This window comes from Mustela erminea, chromosome 13, assembly GCF_009829155.1.
Source record: "Mustela erminea isolate mMusErm1 chromosome 13, mMusErm1.Pri, whole genome shotgun sequence".
Lineage (NCBI taxonomy): Eukaryota > Metazoa > Chordata > Mammalia > Carnivora > Mustelidae > Mustela > Mustela erminea.
The window spans coordinates 44930139-44952483 of record NC_045626.1 but is presented as its reverse complement, the minus strand read 5'-3'; the positions used below and the strand labels follow the sequence as shown (position 1 = coordinate 44952483).

Below are 22345 nucleotides of genomic sequence, written 5' to 3'. Positions count from 1 at the left end.
GTGGAAACCTTAAGAAAACCGTAAAACTCTGAATAGCAGAAAAAAGAAAATGAGGCACTTCAAATAAAGGAATAGCTAAAGTAAAGGCATATTGGAAAAACAGGTATAGGACACTTAAGGAAGTGGACAATAAAAAGGAATATACAATAATGAGAAGCAGATGCTATTACTTGGTAACACAGAGCCTGACGTAACAGAAAGAAGTGTGGCTAATAATAATAGCAATCTCAATACATAGCAATATAGCAATCTCTGTATCTCAATAACTAAGACCTTACCATGTGTCAGACACTAATAAATGTTTTGTGCCCATCTACAACCTATATAGTAAATACCATCTCCATTTTATACAAGATGAGACTGAGATGAGAATTAAAAAAAGTTGACCCAGACTTGATCACAGTACTGCAACCCAATCAAATCACAAGCCCAAAAAAGTGTACTGTATATCTGTAACCATTAGCAAATTCCAGAATTAAAAGTATGGGTTTGGGAGCCAGAAACCAACTTCTAGCATTAACTCTACCACTTAACAGCTTCTTATCCTTGAGAGAGTTACCTATCCTTCCTTTCTTGATTTTCTCATCTAACAAATAAGAGTAATTATAAACTCCGCCTCAAAAAGAAGAACACCTGAAAATGCTCTATAATACTCAAGTACTCACTGATATTACTGGAGGCAGCTTGAGAAAGTATGTTCTAGTCAGTCACTACAGGCTCTAGTTGCTCAGAATTTGCCAGCCAACTCCACTTCTTGGCTCTATCATCTTGGGCAAATCACTCCAACTCTCTAAAACCTCAGCTTCTCTATGTCTGTTGCTTCAATTTTTTTTTTTTTTTAATTACAAAATTCCTCTGACTAGGGTGTAAAGAATGAATGAGAAAGGAAGCAAGAAGACAGCGTAGAAGGATCCTGCTGTGATGAACCTAGAAGATGTTGATGGTCTCAATAAAGGTAAGACAGTGATTTCAGAGAACTGGATGGATTTAAGAACATGTTAGGAAAAAGGGTTAACAGATTCTGTCGTGTGTTAAATGGAGGGAGAAAACCTAGAAATCTAAAGCGGCATTTGGCATTCTACTTGATGATAATACTTCTCTTTGACAGAGAAAACAGAAAGGAGGAGGAAGTTTGGGTAGAAAAATTGTGAATTTGTTTTGGTTATGCTGAACCAAGACATCTAAGTGGAGATGTCCAGTAGGTATCTAATTTTGAGAAGCGAGAGTCAGACTTCATATAGAGATCTGGGAGTCAACATCACCATAAACTGAGACCATGTGAGTAAATGAGATTGTCGAAGGAGAGTGTACTGAATAAAGAGTCATCCCTAGCCTAGAAACCTGAGCAATACCAATCATCTTTCAATTTCTTTCTTTCATTTATCCAATCATACAAAAGTCTTAAAATTATTCTGTCACAATACTTTTTAGGGATTTCTTTCAGTATTCTTATGAGCACCATTCAAATTTTAGGAAGTAAAGGCCTTTATTTATTCACTTATTTATACTTTATTTTTTTATCAATATCTACTGCTAATTGCTAAGTTCTACTAGGTGATGGAAACTCAACAGTGGTAAGAAAACAGAAGTGGTGATGTCTTTAAAAAGGACTGACATTCTAGGGGAAGAGAGTATGACAATAAATAATACATAATCTATTACATGGAGATAAATGCTACACTGAAATATTTAAGCATTTAACATAACTAATGAAACTTTCCCTCTAAAATGAGTAACAGGCAAGGATGTCCCCTTCTCACCACCCCTTTACAAACACTGTACTAGAATTCCTAGCTTATGCAGTAAGAAAAAGAAACATGCAGATGATAGGATTATCTAGGTAGAAAACCCCAAAGATTCAACAACAACAACAAAATCTTTGAAACTGATAAGCAAAGTTACAGGATACAAGTTAACATACAAAAGTCAATCACCTACCTGTATGCCAGCAATGAACAACGAATTTGAAATTAAAAACACTACTATTTATACTAACACAAAAATGAAAATTGGGTATAAATCTAACAAAATATGTGTAAAATGTACATGAGACAAACTAAAAAACTGATAAAAAATTTTTATAAACTAAATAAATGGAGAAATGTTACATGTTCATGGATAAGAAAATATTGTTAAAATGTCAATTCTTCCTTATGTAATTTAAAGATTCAACACAATCCCAATCAAAATCTCAACAAGTTATTTGTGGTCACTGACAGATTGATTCTAACATTTACAGCAAGAGGTAGAAGACCGAGGATAGCCACACAATATTGAAGAAGAACAAAGCCAGAGGACTGATAGTTCTGACTTTAAGACTTACTATAAAGCTACAGCAATCAAGACAGTGTGGTTGGTACTGGTGAAAGAACAGAAAAACAGATCAATAGAACATTAAAGAGAGCCCAGAAATAAAGCCACATAACTGTAATAAACTGATCTTTGACAAAGAAGCAAAGGTAATGCAATGGAGCAAAGAGTCTTTTCAACAAATGGTGCTAGAACAACTGGATATCCACAGGCAAAAAAGTGAAACAAGACAGAGATCCTCAACCCTTCACAGAATTAACTCAAACTGGACCACAGACCTAAATGGAAAATACACAAGAATAAAACTCGTAGAAGATAACACAGAAGAAAACCTAGGTAATTTGAATTTGGTAATGACTTTTTAGATACAATACCAAATCCATGAAAGAAATAACTGATAAGATGGACTTCATTAAAAGTAAACTTTTGTACTCTGCAGAAGACAATGTCAAAGGAATGAGAAAACAAGCCATGAAGACAATACAATATTTACAAAAGGCACATCTGATAAGGACTGTTATACAAAATATACAAAAAACTCTAAAAATCCAACAATAAGAAAACAAACAACCCAATTAAAATATGGGCCAAGATCTGAACTGACATCTCACTAAAGATATAAAGATGTCAAGTAAGTGTAAGAAAAGATGTCCACATCATGTTATTAGGGAAATGCAAATTAAAACAATGAGATACCACTACCAAGATTAGAATCGCCAAGATTCTGAACACTAACCACACCAAATGCTGGCAAGGATGTAGAATGAGATTGCTGCTGAGAATGCAAAATGCGACAGCCACTATGGAAGACAGTTTGGCAGATTCTCACAAAACTAAATAGACTCTTACCATATAATCCAGCAAGCGTGCTCCTTGGTTTTTATCCAAATGAGTTGAAAATTTATGCCCACACAAAAACCTGCACATGGAAGTTTATAGCAGTTTTATTCATAATTGCCAAAATTTGGAAGCAACCAAGATATCTTTCAAAAAACGAATGGAAAAACAGACTTCAGTACATCCAGACAATGGAGTATTACTCAGCACTAAAAAGAAATATGCTATCAAGCCATGAGAAGGACTTAAATGCATATTACTAAGTGAAATGCCAGTGAAATGAAAAGGCTACGTACTACATGATTCCAAGTATATGACATTTCAGAAAAGGCAAAAATATGAAGACAGTAAAAAGATCATTGTTTGCCAGGGGTTAGGGAGGAGAGAGAGATAAACAGGGGAGCACAGAGGATTTTTAGGGCAATGAAACAATTCTATATGATACTATAATGGTCAATACACGTCATTATACATTTGTCAAAATGTACGACACCAAGAGTGAACCCTAAAGGACGCTATAGACTTGGGGTGATAATGATCTCTTCAGTCTGAGTTCACTGATTATGACAAATGGACCACTCTGGGATGTTGATAGCAGGAGAGGCTATAAATATTTATGGGTAGGATTTATATGAAAACTCTCTGTACTTAGTGCTCTATTTTGTTGTGAACCTAAAACTGCTCAAAACAATAAAGCCTATTTAAAAAAAATTAAAACGTGCTTCCAGTCAAGATGGATTTGCCCCAAAACCACTCAAAACATATGAAATGTTCGCATTCAGGACACAAGGTAATGAAGAACAGCAATTTGAAAAACTGGAAACAAATGAAGTCAGCCCTCTGGTTATACATTTTACTATACCAAGAAGTCTCTACACTGCAGTGTGTGGAGTGGAACTAAGCCTGCATCTGAATTAAAGACAAAAAGCTTAAAGTCTGGAGAGAAAACAGGGGCTAGAGTTCACAGGACAGAGTACTAGAAAGGAGAGAAATGCATAGAAAGAGAACTGTACAGCTCTGCAAAGGAACTCTCTTGAATACTCAGTGTAGTACTGATATGCAAATGCAAGTAGAAACAACCAAACGAATTAGAAGAAGCAATACTTGGCACTCTTAAAGAAACAGAAATAGTGCATATTCCTACCAGTCAGAGTGAAAAATCTCACAATTCAAGGGCATTGGGTTGAGTACTCAAAGTTACTTAGCAGGAATACTTAGCAGAGGACTAAACACTGCTTTGGTCCTGCCTAAAAACCTTAAAAGCAATCCCCATAAGATCAAGATATGTCTACATTACTTAACTGCATTCCAAAACAAAGCTCAAGAATATTTCTAAGAATACATATGTATCCACCACCCAACAAAGTAAAAGTGGCATTCATAATATCTGGCATATAATCAAACATCATGCATACAAAGAATGAGAAAAATGGCCCATAATGAAAAGAAAAAAAAAATCAATCAAAACTGATCCAGATGTTAAGAATTATCAGAAAAGGATATTAAAATAGTTATCATACCTGCATTACACATATTCAAAAATTTAGGCAGAGACATGGAAGACCCAAATTGAAATTCTAGGAAAAAAACCCAAAATGAAATTCTAGAAATGAAAAATACCTGGGAATGGATCAAAAGCAGATAAAACAATGAACAAGAAAACATTAGTGAACTTTAAGACACAGCAGAAGAAACTACTCAAAATAAAACAACAACAAAAAAGGAAAATAAATAACAAAGTATCAGTGAACTATGATGCAAGTTTAAGGAGTCAAATATAAATGTAATTAGAGTTAACTAATCATGTAACTGGAGAGGAAAGAAAGGGATATAGGGGTAAGAAAAGGAAAAATACTTTGTCAGAATTTTTCTAAATTTGATGAAAACCATAAAGCCAGAAATCCAAAAAGATATGTGAACCCTATGCAGAAAAAACAGCCAAACAATTTCACAAAGGGAAAAAATCTCAAAAAACAGCCAAAAAAAGAAATACCAACTACCAGAAAAGAAAGAGAAGAGTAACAGCAGATGTCTCCTTGGAAATAATATAAGCAAGAAGACGGTGGAGCCACATTTTTTAAAGTGTTGAAAGTAAAAATACAAAACAAAACAAATAAACAAAAAGAGAATTCTATACCAAGAATAAATATTTTTTAATAATGGAAGTGAAATAAACACTTTCTCAAACATGCATGAACTGAAGGCCTGTGTTACAATAAATATTAGAAACAATTTCCTTTCCTTCACACAAAGGAAAATGATACCAGATGGAACTATGAATCTACCATAGGAATCAAGAGTACCAGAAATAGTAAATATATAAGATTTTTTCTTATTATTTAAGTATCTTTAAAGGATAACTGCTTTTTTTAAAAACAAAATAAATTCCATATGCAATAGTTTATAACATGTACAAACAAAATTACAATAATAGCACAAAAGTTGAGACGAAATGAAAGTAAACTATTGAAAGGCTTTATACTACACATAGGTGGTATATTATTACCTAAAATATGCTACAAAATGGGTGAACCTTGAAAACATCACACTGAGTGAAAGAAGCCAATCACAAAATACCACCTATGGCATAACTCCATGTATCTCAAATATCCAGAATAAGAAAATCTATACAGACTGAAAGTAAACTACTTGTTTCCTAGGGCTGGATATGTTTAGAGAAAAATGAACAAACTTAAAAAAAAAAAAAAATCCCAATGAATGGTATACTCTAAAATGGCTGAGTTAATTGAATGGCATGTGAATTATATCAGTAAACGTAGTTTTTTTTAAGGAGGAGAAAAGTTCAAAATAAGACAGAAAAAGAAAATAACGTACAACAAAGGGGTAAAAATCAAGATGATAGATTCAGTCAAATCCACAGTCACATAAAAAAACATAATGTTCAAAGCCCCTCCATTAAAAGGCAGATTGTCATACTGGATAAAAAAGCAAGACTTCACAAATGCTGCCTTCATGAAATACAATTTAAACATAAGAAAACACCAATATGTTAAAAATAAAGGGATAAGGGGCACCTGCCTGGCTCAGTTGGTAGAACATGCAACTCTTGATTTTGGGGTTGTACATATGAGCCACACGTTGGATGCAGATTACTTAAAACTAAAATCTTAAAAAAACTAGTAATAAAAGGGTAAAAAAAGATATGTAGTTCTATCAATAATCCAAAGAAAGTTGGTGTGGCTATATTAACACCAAAAGGATCGCAGAGCAAAGAATATTACCATGGATAAAGGAAGTTATTTCATAATAGTAAAGGAATAAATTAAGACATAAAATTCCTAAAAATGTAAAAACCTTAAAAAGGTAGCACTAAGATTCATGAAGCAAAAATGGACAGAACTGCAAGGAAAAATAGACAAACACACAATTATAGCCAGAGATCTAATGTGTTTTTTTAAATAACTAATAGAGCAGAAAGAAAATCAGCTAAGATATAGGAGACTTGAACACTATCAACCAACTTGATCTAACATTTACAGAACATCCTCACAGACCATATTGTGGGCCATAAAGTAATAAGTCTCAATAAACGCAGAAGTTATGTTGATAGAATTATGATGATGGAATTAAATGAGAAATCAGTGAGAGCAAAATATCTGGAAAATCTCCTAATATTTAAAAACTAAATCATATACTTCTAAATAACACTTGGATCAAAGAAGAAATCAAAAGCAAAATCAGAAAATATTTTCAATTGACTGTTAATAAAAATACAACATAAAAAAATCTGTGCACTAAACAGTTAAAAGAAGTACATAGAGGGGAACTTACAGCAATGAACACCTAAATTAGGAAGGAGGGCGGTTCTTTTATGAATGGGAATTCAGCTATTACCCTTAGGAAATCGGAAAAGAAGAGCAAATGAAACCCAAAGCAAGCAGGAGAAAAGAAATAATAATGAAGAGGGCAGAAATCAAGGAAAAAAAGAAAAACAAACAGAGGTGGGGCAGGGGGAGGGGGGAAATCTATAAAAAAAAAAAAGCTGGCTCTCTGAGAAGACCAATGGAAGTACATAAAACAGGCAGCCAAATTACTTGGGGGAAAAAAAAAAAGAGAGAGTGGATACACATTACCAATATCAGAAATGGAAGAGAGATCACTATTGATACTAGAGATACTAAAAAGGATAAAAAGGGAATCATTCAACACAACAAATGAAATGGATAAATCCCTTAATAAATACAAATATCTCAGGCACCTCGGTGGCTCAGTTGGTTAAGCAACTGCCTTCAGCTCAGGTCATGATCCCAGAGTCCCTGAATCAAGTACCACATTGGGCTCCCTGCTCAGCAGGGAGTCTGCTTCTTCCTCTGACCTTCTCCCTCTCATGCTCTTTCTCTTTCTCTCTCTCTCAAATAAATAAATAAATAAAATCTTAAAAAAAAAAAATACAGGGGCACCTGGTGGCTCAGTCGATTAAGCAGCTGCCTTCAGCTCAGGTCATGATCCCAGGGTCCTGGGATTGAGCCCCACATCAGCCTCCCTGCTCATTGGGGAGCCTGCTTCTCCGTCTCCCTGCCACTGTGCCTTTTGTGCTCTCTCTGTATCTCTCGTTCAAATAAATAAATAAAATCTTTAAAAAAATACAAATATCTCCTCAAGAAAAAACAGATAACCTGAATATGCCTATGTCTAATAAAGAAAATAAATTTGTAATTAAAAACCTTCCTGCAGATTCACAGACCTGTACCCCTGGGGATAAAAATATATGTTTATAAAAAATAAAAAATAAATAATATTTTATAAAAAATTTATTTATTTATTTTATAAAAAATAAAAAATATATTTTATGTTTATAAAAAATAAAAATATAAAAAATAAAAATTAAAAAAAAAAAAAAAAAAAAAACGTTCCTGCAAAGAAAATCCAGGCTCAAACAGCTTCACTGATAAATGGTACCAAACATTTTAAAAGGAATAATAACAACTTTACACAAATCCTTCAAGAAAACTGAAGAAGGCTCCTTCAAAAAGGATGCCTAGGTGGCTCAGTGAGTTAAGTGTCTGCCTTAGGCTCCGGTCATGATCCCAGGGTCCTGGGATTGAGTCCCAGATCAGGTTCCCTGCTCAGCAGGAGGTCTGCTTCTCCCTCTGAACTTCCCCCTCTCATGCTCACTCTCTCTCATTCTCTCTCAAATAAATAAAATCTTTTATAAAATAAAAATAAGTATACTTTTATATATAGCAATTAACAACTATAAATTGAAATTAATTTACAGTAGTGGGGCGCCTGGGTGGCCCAGTGGGTTAAAGCCTCTGCCTTTGGCTAAGGTCATGATCCCAGGGTCCTGGGATGGAGCCCTGCATCGGGGGGGTCTCTGCTCAGCAGGGAACCTGCTTCCTCCTCTCTCTCTCTCTGCCTACCCTTCTGCCTACTTGTGTTCTCTGTTCAAATAACAAGAACAAAAAAATCTTAAAAAAAAAAAATGCCTAAACAACTCTGAAAAAGAACAAAGTTGGAAAACTAACAACACCTAATTTCACAACTTACTATAAAACTACAGTAATAAAGAGGTATTGACATAAAGACTAATAAATAGATCAATCCAGAAACGGACATATTTATGATTTTCAGCAAAGGTTCAAAGGCAATTCAGTAGAGAAAGGACAGTCTTTTCAACAAATGGTGCTCAGAAAATCAGCTATCCATTTGAAAACAAAAATACAAACTCCAATTTATGCTTCCTACAAAAATTAACTTAAAATGATTATAGATTTAAATGTAAAGTTAAAAATATAATGCTTCTAAAATAAAGAATGAGGAGAAAATCTTTGTGACTCTGGATTAGGTAAAGATTTCCTACATATAATATCAAAAGCATGATCTACAAAAGAAAAAGTTGATAAATAGGACTTCATAAAAATTTTAAAGTTCCTCTCTTCAAATGAAAATGCTGAAAGAATGAAAAGAGAAGCTATATATTGGATAAAAATATTTGCACATTATATACCTGATAAAGGACCTGTATGTACAATATAGAAAGACCTCTCAATACTCAACAGCAAGAAAATAAGGAACTGAATTTTAAAATAAGCAAAAGATTTGACCAGACATTTCAGAAAAGATATACAGATGGAAAAGAAGTACATGATAAGTCACTATCACCTGTCCTTTGGGACGTAAAAATGAAAAGCATAAGGACCTATCATTATACATCGTTGTTAGAAATAGGTAAAACTGAAAAGACTGACCCATCAAAAAATATCAAATAGTACACTTTTAATATGTGCATTTTCTGGCACATCAATAACACTTCAATAAAGTTGTCTAAATACAGAAGGGTGGCGAAATACAACAGTCCCCTCCTTATCCATGGTTTTGCTTTTGCTTTCTGTAGTTTCATTTACCAGTGGTCAGCTGTGGTCCAATAGTAGAAGATCTTCCTGACACATCTTCAGAAGGTCAAGAGCAGCCGAACACTACAACATAATGTCTATGTCACTCCCCTCACGTCACCTCAACACGTAGGCATTTTATCAGCCCACATCATCATAAGAAAGGTGAATACAATACAGTAAAAAATATTTTGAGAAAGACCACATTTGTATAACTTTTATTATAGTATATTGTTATAATTGTTTTTATTATTCTTTATTGCTGCTAATTTCTTACTATGCCTAATTCATAAATTAAATTTTATCATAAATATATATACATAAGAAAAACATGGTATATACAGGGTTTAGTACTACCTGTAGTTTTGGGTATTTACTGAGGGAACTGGAATGTATCCTTTGTGGGTAAGGGGGGGGCCTACTGCAAAGCAAGGCAATGGAGGATGTTATTATTTTTAAATATTTATTTATTTATTTTAGAGAGAGGGCACCAGCTAGGTGCTCAACGTGGGGCTTGATCTCACAACCCTGAGATCATAACCTGAGCTGAAATCAAGAATCAGACGTTCAACCGACTGAGCCACCAAGGAGTCCAAGGATGTTACTATTTTAAATAGGTAGACTGTGAAGGACTTCTTGATATGACATGGTGAGACATCAGAGCAGAAACTGGAAGTAAGTGAGGAACCCACACATTGCAAGTTATTGGGGAAGAGTTTGGGCAATAAAGGGTGCAGTGAACAGGGAGAAATATGATTGATGTGTATGGGAACAGCAAACAAGCCACGGTGACTGAAGCAAACTAAATGAGGGCAGCTATAAACAGAGATGAGGTGGTGGGACAGGTGAGGGGGGCACAAGGCATGTAGGGCTCTGCAGGTCATTATAAGATCTAGCTTTCACGGGACGCCTGGGTGGCTCAGTTGGTTGGACGACTGCCTTCGGCTCAGGTCATGATCCCGGAGTCCCAGGATCGAGTCCCGCATCGGGCTCCCAGCTCCATGGGGGAGTCTGCTTCTCCCTCTGACCTTCTCCTCGCTCATGCTCTCTCTCACTGTCTCTCTCTCTCAAATAAATAAATAAAATCTTTTTAAAAAAAAGATCTAGCTTTCACTATAAGACTGAAGTCACCACAGGGCTTTGAGCTGTGGCTTTAAAACCAACTAATGTTGGGTGGCTCAGTGGGTTAAAGCCTCTGCCTTCGGCTCAGTCATGATTCCCAGGGTCCTGGGATCGAGCCCCGCATCAGGCTCTCTGCTCCACAGGGAGCCTGCTTCCCCCTCTCTCTCTCTGCCTGCCTCTCTGCCTACTTGTGATCTCTGTCAAATAAATAAGTAAAATCTTTAAAAAAAAAAAAAAAAAGCAACTAATGTTTTTGGGATGCCTGGGTGGCTCAATTAGTTAAGCAATTGCCTTCAACTCAGGTCATGATCCCAGGCTCCTGGGATTGAGTCCTACATTGGGCTCCCTGTTCGGGGAGGGAGCCTGCTTCTCCCTCTACTGCTGCCACTCTCCCTGCTTATGCCCCTTTGCTCTCTCTCTCCATCAAAAAAATAAATTTTTTTTTTTTAAAGATTTTATTTATTTATTTGTCAGAGAGAGAGAGAGAGTGAGAGCGAGCACAGGCAGACAGAGTGGAAGGCAGAGGCAGAGGGAGAAGCAGGCTCCCTGCAGAGCAAGGAGCCCGATGTAGGACTCGATCCCAGGACGCTGGGATCATGACCTGAGCCGAAGGCAGCTGCTTAACCAACTGAGCCACCCAGGCGTCCCAAAAAAATAAATTTTTTTTAAAAGCATCTTTTTTTTAAAAAAGATCATTTTTAAAATTTTAAATATTTTAAAATGTTTTTAAAAGATCATTCTGGGTCCTATGTGGAGCATATCCTATAGCGGAGCTACGATGAAAGCAGGAAGACCAAGAAGGAAGATAATTGCAATAGTCCAAGTGAGTGACAGTTATAACTTTGACTTGGGTAAGAGCAAGAGGTTGTAAAAAACAGCTAGATACTGGATAAATTCTGAAGGAAAAGGTGATGAGAATTGCTGGTTGACAAGATACTTGATTTACAAAAAAGAGGGGAGCCAGGATGACTCGAGCTTTTTAGACTATGGAACTGAAAGAATCAAGCAGCTATTTCTGAGATAGAAAAAAATAATGGAGAAGCAACAGCCTCTAGCAATGATTTCTCTCTCAATTTTTCCCCTCTTTTCGTTCATCACGCACACTGCTCTAAGAATCATCTGCCTAAACCACCACGATAATTATATTACTATTGGATTTAAGAATCTGTATCAGTTTTCTAATCCTTCACTATCTTGAAGATACTATCTAATATCTAATACTTCTATCTATCTAATAAGTCTGTCTAATACTAACACTATCTAATACCTCCCCTAAAATGAAGAGACCAGCAAGTGTTTGGGTTGGGAGATACAGATAAGGTAAAAACCCTTGATAAATGTGGACAGACTAACACTAGAGTAGCTAAGATGGTCCCTTCTCATAGACTTTTTTTTTTTTTTTTTAAGATTTTATTCATTTATTTGACAGAGAGATCACAAGTAGGCAGAGAGGCAGACAGGGAGAGAGAGGAGGGGAAGCAGGCTCCCTGCTGAGCAGAAAGCCTGATGCAGGGCTTGATCCCAGGACCCTGGGATCATGCCCTGAGCTGAAGGCAGAGGTTTTAACCCACTGAGCCATCCAGGTGCCCCCTCATAGCCTTTTCTAGTGGGAAAGGAAATGTGGCTGGCATCTACCTAAACACCATGGGTCTTTATCTATAGTACCATCCCAAATTCCCAAGTAGTTCAGGGGGTGGACTAATCATAATAAAAATGGTAGTATATCATATGTCTATCATATATACTACATACCACACATAATATCATATATGTGTACCAAGTACCACACATAGCTAATATTTTATACACATCATTTAAAACCTTTTATAGGCTCCAAATGATGTCAGGATAAAGTCCAAGTCCCCTAATATGGCTTGTAAGAGTCTTTCTAATCTAACCCTTAACTTTTCTCTCCAATCTTGCCTCTCCCTCCCCATGCTTCTGTTTTATTCTACCACACATCTCAATGCTAGTCCTTTAGGAATGCACTTCATTCTGACTAGAATATCCTTCCCTCCTCTATGTCTACTTATCTAATACCTATCATCCCTGGGCCCTCACACTACTAATACAATACTTCCCAAAGAACATTTTTTCTATTATCTACATTAGGAGCTCACTTCCACAAAAATCTTGCCTTTCTTCACCCAAGTACCTCTCATACTATATTATAACATTTGTTTATTTGTCTAGACTTAAGTTCACAAAGACAGAACTTATGTTTATCTTATTTCCCAATGTACCCCAATTTTAGGTATTTGGCATACAAATATTTCTCAAGAAACATTTACTTAATGACTAACAAGCTTCAGGGATTTAGAAACACATCATTTAGAGAGAATATGGCTAGTTTAGTCCATGACATGCTCAAGTTGATGGAAATAGCAAGACATCCAAAGAGAGATGTTCCATACACAGCTGAAAAAAATGGAGCTGAAGGGTAGTCTGAGGGTACTGAAAATATAAGATGGGATGAATAGAGAGACCAAGAAAAACACCAAGCCAAGGATTGATATTTGGATAAAAGATGAGAAACAAATGAAAAAAATAAAGAAGGAATTACTGGAAGTGTTAAATTTTAAAAAGCACAGTAGTTAGAAGTTAAACAAAACCATTCAAGAATGAAAATAGGAACACACGTCAAATATATCAAAAGTAAAGTCAAGAAAGACCAAGATACTTCACTGGTACAGAAGGGTGCCTGGGTGACTCAGTCAGTCAAGCACCTGACACCTGATTTCAGCTCAGGTCATGATGTCGGACTTGTGGGCTTGAGCCCTGCATCAGACTCCACGCTCAGCATAGAGTCTACTGGACAGTCTCTCTCTCTCCCCCTCTGCCCCTCCCTTCACTCCAAATAAATAAATAAATAAAATCTTTTTTAAAAAGATTGCTCCACCAGCCATAAGAACCATGTCTGTTTTACTCCTTCAGGACCTAATATAGTGTCCAGCACACAAAAAATTAATAAATATTTGCTGATTGAGGGGACAAAAGATCAGAAGCTCACTTTTTAAAAAGTTAACTTGTCTAAAAAGAGCCTAAATCTTGTCCTCAGGAATTTTGCCCTGAGTCATTAGCCACGACTTATTTCATTTTTATTTATTTATCTATTAAGATTTTATTTATTTATTTGAGAGAGAGCAAGCATGAGAAGGAGGAGGGTCAGAGGGGGAAGCAGACTCCTTGCCAAGCAGGGAGCCTGATGTAGGACTCGATCCCGGGACTCCAGGATCATGACCTGAGCCAAAGGCAGCTGCCTAACCAACTGAGCCACCCAGGCGCCCCCTTATTTCACTTTTAAAATGTAAGTAAAATTTCAATCTAATTCTTTGGCTTCATATAGTGATTTTTAAAAAATATTACTCTTTTGTCCTTACCCTTTTAGTTTAAGTCTCTTCTATCTCTTTTACCTTTACCTCTGAAATAGGAAATGTCAGGACAAGGGGCAGTAGGTTTCAGAGAGCATGGAGAGAAGAACTGCTCACGTCTCAAGTTCTAATTAGTATGGTACTGAGTTGTTCCTCAAATCAGATCGTCTACACTGGTCTTAGAAGCCTAACTTACAAAAAAAAAAAAATAAATAACCTATTTTAAAGAACTTAAGTAGTGAGCAGACAAGCTTATCCTCACTAGAAAGTCATTAGACAATACTGAAATCAATCTAAAGAAACTGATAACTTCATAAACCATTTTCATTATAATTTAGAGTACCTATAACAAGATTCACTGCCGCACAGATTAAGTCTGAAAAGTTTACTGACAAAAAGAAGGAACTTAAGTAAATCCTAGGTTCAAGAGAACAGTCATCTTAGAATGAGATACATCTCTACATATATGAAAATAGAAGGAAAGAGAATAGGAGATAAAGATTACTAGTACTTGAGATAATGGACAGGCGCATGAAAGGAGGCATCAGAGACAGGAGGTAAACAGGAATTGAGAGAGGAAGGACAACAGGGATGTGGATGAAGTGCAGTGGGGAAGCTGAAGTCAAGATGAGAGCTACAAAGAGCACTGACACAGATGGACTCCACATCTCCACAGGGCAGTAAACATGAGGGAGATCAGAGAAAACAGGGGCCTTAGGTTAGAGAATGGTGTTTGTAATACCTCCAGGAAGTCGGCCTGGGGAAAGACCAGAGGGAGAGAGAGACTATGAATGAGTAGAATGAATGCTGGTACCCAGAGATTAGCCATGTTTTATATGTTACTGTAAGTAACTACGATCAACTATATGAGCATTCTCTGAAAAAGACTTATAAGTAAATTTCTTTTTTGTTAACTCATATGCTATAAACAAGAGGAGGGAAAAAATGAGCCTTCAAGTCAAAAACACCCTAATGAAGAGTGAACAAACAATGGGGCAATCACACAGTTGGCCAAATAACTTACCTGGTCATATCCATAAGGCCTCTGCTGTGGCGGCTGTGGTGGTCCAGGCTGTGTTGGTCTATAACCCCCATATTGCTGACCTTGTCCTTGAGGGTAGTTAGGATACTGAGGACCTGGACCACCCTGTGAAGGACCTGCAAAATAATTAACACAAACAAAAACCCAGATAAAAACAGAACTCTCAAAAGGGTTTAGAACTAGATGCTATTACGTTTTTATATCTAAACAAAAAAGGATAGTTTGGTATCCTGATCTTCTCAAATACATTTTAAAATAAATTCCACAGGTTGTAAGAGTGAAAATATTATAATACTGTAATACTGCCACCACGTACAAGATGTTTTGATTCGGTATAGCTAATAAGCTATGTGTTAGCCATCAAAAAAATTTTTTTTAATGAGTAAAAGAGACTCAGGAGTTTTCAATGAGTAAAAGAGACTCAGGTTAATTCTATGACATTAAGAAAATTCATCTGTAGCTCCACTAGAAAGTAACCAGTATAAGCAACAGATAAAAGAAGAAGCAAGAAGCAGATTCAAATTAAAATACTGAAATAATTTTTGAATAAAGTTTGAGAATCAATGATATTTATAGCAGTATGACTCTGGAGTCACACTTGCAATCACCAAAGAATCACAAAGAATAATTTTCCATGTAAATTCTAGATTAATATTTGCAATCACCAAAAGAATGCTTTATGCTCTGCATTGGTAAACTTACTATCACAATATTTTCAAACCAAAACTAAAGAAGAGTTGAAAAGCCACAGGTTGCATGTGAAAAAACCTGATTCAAAAGTTATGTTCTGTGTACCAATCACCTTTAATACCTAACCCATAAAAATGAATGATTTCCAATTCCAGAGACGGCAAGGGACTAATCTGGCTTGCCAAACAAATATGTCTGTTTCATAAATTCCACTACTGCCTATTGTAAAGGATGCTTTTTAAAGCATAAGCTGAAAAGCTTTGACACTTTCATGTTTTCTATCATTGCCATTCAAAACCTGCCATTTAAAAAAAAAAAAACAACACACTGATGGTGGAAGAAAGTGTCAAAAGAGAATATATTTCCAAGCTTAAATAAATCCCATCACTCTAATATTTACTTAATTATTATACACCCAACTATTAAAACTCTAAATTTTCTATCAGAAGAAAGTACAATAGAAGCCTATGAATAAGCAAAATGGGAACTTCATTGGGATTCTCAATTTCTATCAAAACGGCATTTAACTACTTAAACTGAAAATATTCAGTTTCATTTACTCTTTCTTCCCATTTAAAATATTTGTATCAATGAATTCACTTGATGTAGCCACACCATAATTTTTTTCCTATAACCACAATAAAATCAGAATACTCTACTTATTCAAAATACAGACATTCAATGGTCACGAAAGGAAAACTGCCATTTGAGAACAGCAAGAAAGTCCCCTTGTAAAAACAAGAAATCCAAGGAATATTTCTAAAGTCATATCTCAAGGAACCAGAACTTATCAGTTGGGGGAAATGCCTGGCTCCCAACACCTGACTTAATTTCAATGCTTATGTTGAAGGCACAAGAGAATTTCAGCCTGATCCTGTTCTTAGATGTGCAATGATGGGTAGAGAGATGTGCCCATAGTAATCGCAGAGCTTAAACTAATGGATGAAAAGAGTAAGATATTACTGATATAAAAAAGAGACCACTGTTAGCAAGAGAAGATATCAGATTAATAAGCAGTTACTTCTCTAACATTAGAACCATATTTTCCTGTATATAAAGTAGTGACAGTAGCTTAAAATTTAAGAATGAGATCAGGTCTTTATCATTCCCCACTCCCTATCTAATGAAGTTACTGAAAGCGAGATACCCAGCTACTAGCTCTCACAGTGAGTATATAATAAGAAAATATGGCCACAGTTCCCCCAAACTCTGTAATATACATAACAGCAATAAATGCACCTCTATGGATGCGTATATTGCTACTGAACCAAAGAATGACAAAAGCATTTTCTTCATGCATTCCAAATACATCTCATTTGTACTAGAAAAATCAATGTTATTTTTCATAGTAACAGTCATTAGTTTTAGAAATAAATTTGCTAAGCAGATTATGTAGATGTGGTTAATAATCACTCAATTCATCAGTTTTCTAAGCACATACAAAGCTGCTGGGTGGTCATGAATGCCAAAGAGGTTTAAGAATTCATTTAAGAACCCATTTTAAATCGATTACATACCTTACCTTTGGTCAATGAACCATCTCTAGTTTATGTTTCTTTTTAAATGGATTACTAGTTTATCTGAGGAAAACATTTTAAAGAAATACTCCAGTAACAGACTGAGGTAAAGAATTCTAGGAAAAATAAACATTAAATATTCACTTGAATATTTCAAAACAGCAACCATCATATTTTTTGTGACAAAAATAAACTGCACCAAGCTATTACCATAGGCCTGCTGCTGCCCTGGGTAGCCTTGCTGCCCCGGGTACTGCTGCTGCTGGGGCGGGTACCCCTGTTGGGGAGGGGGTCCCTGGTAGGCATCTTGCTGTTGGCCATACTGTGAATTTCCTACAGGATAATTGGAGAAGAGAAAGAAGAAACTGAGAAGTTCGCTTAATTAACTTTTTTACTCTAAGATGCATAGCCAACAACACAAGAACAAAATGAAATGCCATATTGATTTTTGAAAGTTAACAAAACAAAGAAAAAACTCAAACCAAACAGAAGGATTTCGGCCAAACAAACTGCAGTTAAAGCCAATTTTGCAAGGTTGAACTGCAGCATTTTCAGCGTCTCTGCCATACGAGCATTACATTTACTGGAACATCACAGTCATAAGATCATGACTATGCTAAATAAAATAAAAAAGACAAAATTAAAGACAGCTACAAGAGCACACACTAGCTACACAAGATCAGCAAGCTGTTTCCTAAAGGCACTATACTTATATGTAAAATTATACATATGTAAACACACACAAGAAAAAAAAAATTGAATCGATGGATTTATGTTCAAATAGAAAATTTCCACTGAGGAAAAATTATTTGTAAATGTTTTAGTCTTTTTATTGTTGTTAGAAATGGCAAGTCACGGTTATACATTTTTAAATATTTGTAAGGAAATTATTTTGATTGTTCTGGGCTCCCTGTAACTTTCAAGACAGCCAGCAACTAATATTCTACAAGAGCTTTGCATGGGTAGAAGATGTCTTATGCAAGAATTTGCATTCCTGTAGAAGGGGATATATATGTGTATGTGTGTGAAGGTATATAGATACCTCCTTCGTAGTAATGTTGTGAGGAATCCTCATAAGGCCTATCGTAGCCTTGTTCAGGATACGACGGTTGCTGATAACCGTAATCATTATGACCTACATCAATTCGACAAGAGACAGGAAGAAACGTTAATGGCCACTGAGTGAAAACCCTAAATATATTTAAACTTTCAGATAAAATTGAAAAAAAGAAAAAGAAATGGAAATACATAAAAAATAATTTCAATTGCATTAGCCAAATATTTACCAATGTGATTGTTTTCATATTGAGATAACGTGCAAATTTCTTAAAAGCAAAAAACAGTAGTTTTAGAAACATTACACTTAGTCTTAACTGATAATCCTCACCAAGAGGGGAAAAAAAAACTTTATCTTCAATTTTTTTTAAAAGAAGAGAGAATGAAAGCATTTAGGCCTTTTACATGTAAATAACTTGAATTAAATTAGAATGAACAAAGGAAACAATTATCATATTTTGTCAAACACCTGTTCTGCTGGTCGCCAATTCCACAGCATATGCTAAAACATGCAAAATATAAAAAATGTAAAAAAGCTCCATAAGTTTTTTTCCCCTGAAAGAAACTGAAATAAATTTTTCACATTCTATTTACTTGCATAAAGTATACATATCTTATAAAGCATTTTCAGATGCAATAATATTATTGCTTAATGCTGCCATTCCTAGAAGCCTTTAGAAATTATTTCTTGAGTATCAAAAACATACACCTTCAAAAACTTATACTGAGTCAAGTGCTAGGGTACACCTTTAGTTTTAAGGTTCAATAAATTTTATGACTGGACTTTAATGAAAATCAATAGTTTAGTTCTTTGAATTAAGTTGCACTGAGAACGCAGGAAATAACGCTTCAGATTAGCTAAAATCTAAACTAAATTTTAAAAGAATACCTAATTAAGAAGAGGAATACAGTTATGAATAAATGTTATATTCAGTGTTCTAGGATTCTAACGTACCCAAACCACCTCATAAATATCCACATTAAGGGCTGGCAAACTATGGCTTGCAATATAAATATGGCCAGCGGCCTGTTTTTTTTGTAAATAAAGTTTTACTGGAACACAGGCATTCCCACTCACATTTTCTCTACCTGTTTTCATGCTATGACAAGGGTTAAGTAATTGAGACCAAGACCATATGGCCTGCAAAGACTAAAATATTTACTCTCTGGCTCTTTACTGAAAAAAGTTTGCCTACTCCTAACCTACATATTTACTGGCATAAATATCTGAATGATAAGAAAATATCCAATGCCATTTAGGAAAATTGTTGTTATAAATGGAATACTCTAGGTAAATGTCAGAAAAATTAATATACACCAATGCAAAAATGACACCAGTTAGATTTTTAAATCCCCTGATGTAATAAATGATTTACATAAACCTTAAAGATCTGATATACACAAAAATAACATATCTATCTGCTTGAGTAGAAAGGTCATATTTGCAACAATATACATTTCACATTTCAGGAAATACTCAGGACCAAAATAACAATGTCAAATTCATTTCAATTATATAAAATCCATTTTAAAAATAAAACAAAACAATTGTTCACTTTCAGCATTTACTTTCAAACTTCCTAATACATAAAATCTGACAAACTAGATTTCACTTCTTTAAAATATCCACAGTCTACAAACATACTGAAGTTTCTCATTAAAAAAAAAAAATCTTAATATAATGTCTACATATGAAAGAAAAACAACAACAAAAAACTCCAACATGTTGAATAATTCAGGGCAAGAAAACGTGAGATTTAAAAAAAGACATCACTTTCCAACAAGAAATACCCATACGTATCACTATTACTAACGAATAATCATTATATGTGAAATTCTACAGATGAGTGAGTGCTCTGCCCATATTGGCAGGGCCTCTTCAGTAAAAAACCAAAGTCCTCATACCGATACAACTTTTATGCTTTATCCATTAACCAAAAAATGGCAGGCTAAATGATTTTTTAAATACAACAAATTATATCTTCTTACTAGTTCACACTAGCTTTGAGTCGACAGTCCCAACACTTCAGCTTTTAATATTTAGTTTGTCCAAGTTTCTCTGCCAAAGAGTTTACCTTAAATATACCAAGGGAGCTTACTAGATAAATGAAGATTTTGACAAATCCTTTCATAACAAGACAAATCGTATTGTAATCTGAATAGCTACCTCTAATTTATCACATTTTTATATGTTTAGATTATTTTTTCCTCAACAGTGTATCAAAAAATTTTCAAACATACAGAAAACCTGAAAGTTCTGTACAGTGGAAGCCCACTTTGGTTGCGTCATTACCAAGTGCAGTACACCTTTAGTGAACGCTTTTTCACAAACCACCTTCCCACTAAAAAAAAAAAAATCATTAAACTAAATAATTAAAATCTGTTTCCAAATGCTTTTCCTACCCTATCAACTCTATACACAGCTACATCATGGATATAATTTAGCTTCCAAAATTTTTCGGATGCAAATGCTAACGTATATAAAACAGAGTTCTTTGAGAAATACTTAACATTGACTAAAATGATAAAACCTGGAAAAATACTCAAGAACCAGATGTTCTATGTATTTATACCATGAATAAAAGTAAACCAATGGGTGAATCTTATACTATGTGAATTATCTCAATAAAGTGGTTATTAAAAAAGTAAGTAACACTTGCTTTGGTTCAAATGAACAATTCCAAACATAAAAGGATCCTTTTATAGAAGAAGGGATTCCAGTGACAGAATGTGATTCATGATGGTACTAACATGAACTATCTAAACAAAACATACTTTGAAATGGATTATAAAACTAAAGCAATGACTGGTGCTTTTGATTATTAAAGTGTTTCCTTTTAGAAGAAACGTATTGTTAGTTTCTTCACCCTCATTAAAATAGTTTGAACAGCTATCTACATTAATCTTGGGCAGGGACAGAAAATGGGAAGATTAACATTAGGAGAGATTACCATCAGGGTAATATTGCTGGTTCATGCCTTCTGGAGGACCTTGTCCACCATGACTGTATTGGTCCCCATAATAGTCTTCCTGGCCTGAGTACTGCTGTGGTGGGCCTGAAAAACCACAACCAGTCAAGAGGTAAATAATTTGTTCTCTAGGTCATCAAAGGCTTTCTTTCTAATCTGATATCGTAAGAGATCACTTCTCACCTGTAGATTCCCCTCCCATGCTCTGGCATTTGAGATACATTTAACTATTCTTATACACACACACAGATACACAAACACAGAGCAACACCACACATCACATTTCACAAAAATTGTTACGACCATACAAGCACTGTCTAACAAAACCATCTTAAAAAAAAAAAAACAACTAACTTCTTAAAAAGAAGTTCAAACTAGTACAAAATTAATTTTCTTTTTGATATTAGAGCAGTTTGGAATAAACTAGGGTTTGTTTCTGACCATATAAGTAACTTCTCAAAATTAAAATAGTATCTTCTGCTATATATTATAGTATATAGTATATTCTGCTATATATTAGTGAGCTTTTGATATAAAATTTAATGATATAACCTTTTCCCAGAAAAGAACAGATAAAAGAAAGCTGTGTAACAGGAAGTTCCTAACCACTTCATGACCCTTTGTACCTACTATATATACTACCTTTTAGAAAAGAATATATAATCATAAAAATCAAGAAACAAAAAGCCCTGATTTTGCCTACCTGCAAAGTTTATTAAAATAAAGACTTTCAACTAGTGTTATTTATATTAAGCAGGAAATCTCCCAAATGTCATCTTACCCTGCTGAGGTGGTCTATAAGGAGGAATCTGTCTCTGACCCATCATATGATTGCCTTGGTTAACTTGACCCATCATTCCCATAGGGGGCTGCTGGCCTTGATAATGCTGCCCACCTCCCTGTGGCATATTGTATTGTTGAGAAGGAGGCTGCTGATGCATCATTGGACCTGAAAACAGACAAAACATCATGCACACAATTTTTCTGCAAATAATTTTAACACCTTAAGAGAAATGCAAAAACTTTTTGTAATATAATCCCCCAAATATATAACGTATTGTAATGAAAACTGACT

The 22345-nt window shown here is 35.0% G+C and overlaps 1 protein-coding gene across 8 annotated transcripts in view; it reads right to left on the bottom strand.

Moving 5' to 3' along the window:
- Positions 1–22345, bottom strand: part of SS18 (SS18 subunit of BAF chromatin remodeling complex) — a 97125-nt gene that overhangs the window by 3903 nt on the left and 70877 nt on the right. For 5 of the 8 annotated variants that reach the window (XM_032309647.1, XM_032309653.1, XM_032309650.1 and 2 more), the window contains 5 exons: positions 22052–22219; positions 21253–21357; positions 18288–18380; positions 17456–17578; positions 15021–15154 (listed from right to left, as the gene is read on the bottom strand). In XM_032309647.1, coding sequence (XP_032165538.1) covers positions 15021–15154; positions 17456–17578; positions 18288–18380; positions 21253–21357; positions 22052–22219 — 623 coding nt within the window. Of the gene's footprint in view, positions 1–3159; positions 3230–15020; positions 15155–17455; positions 17579–18287; positions 18381–21252; positions 21358–22051; positions 22220–22345 lie in introns of all 8 variants that reach the window. The other 3 variants (XR_004277926.1, XM_032309654.1, XM_032309649.1) reach the window with 3 other exon arrangements.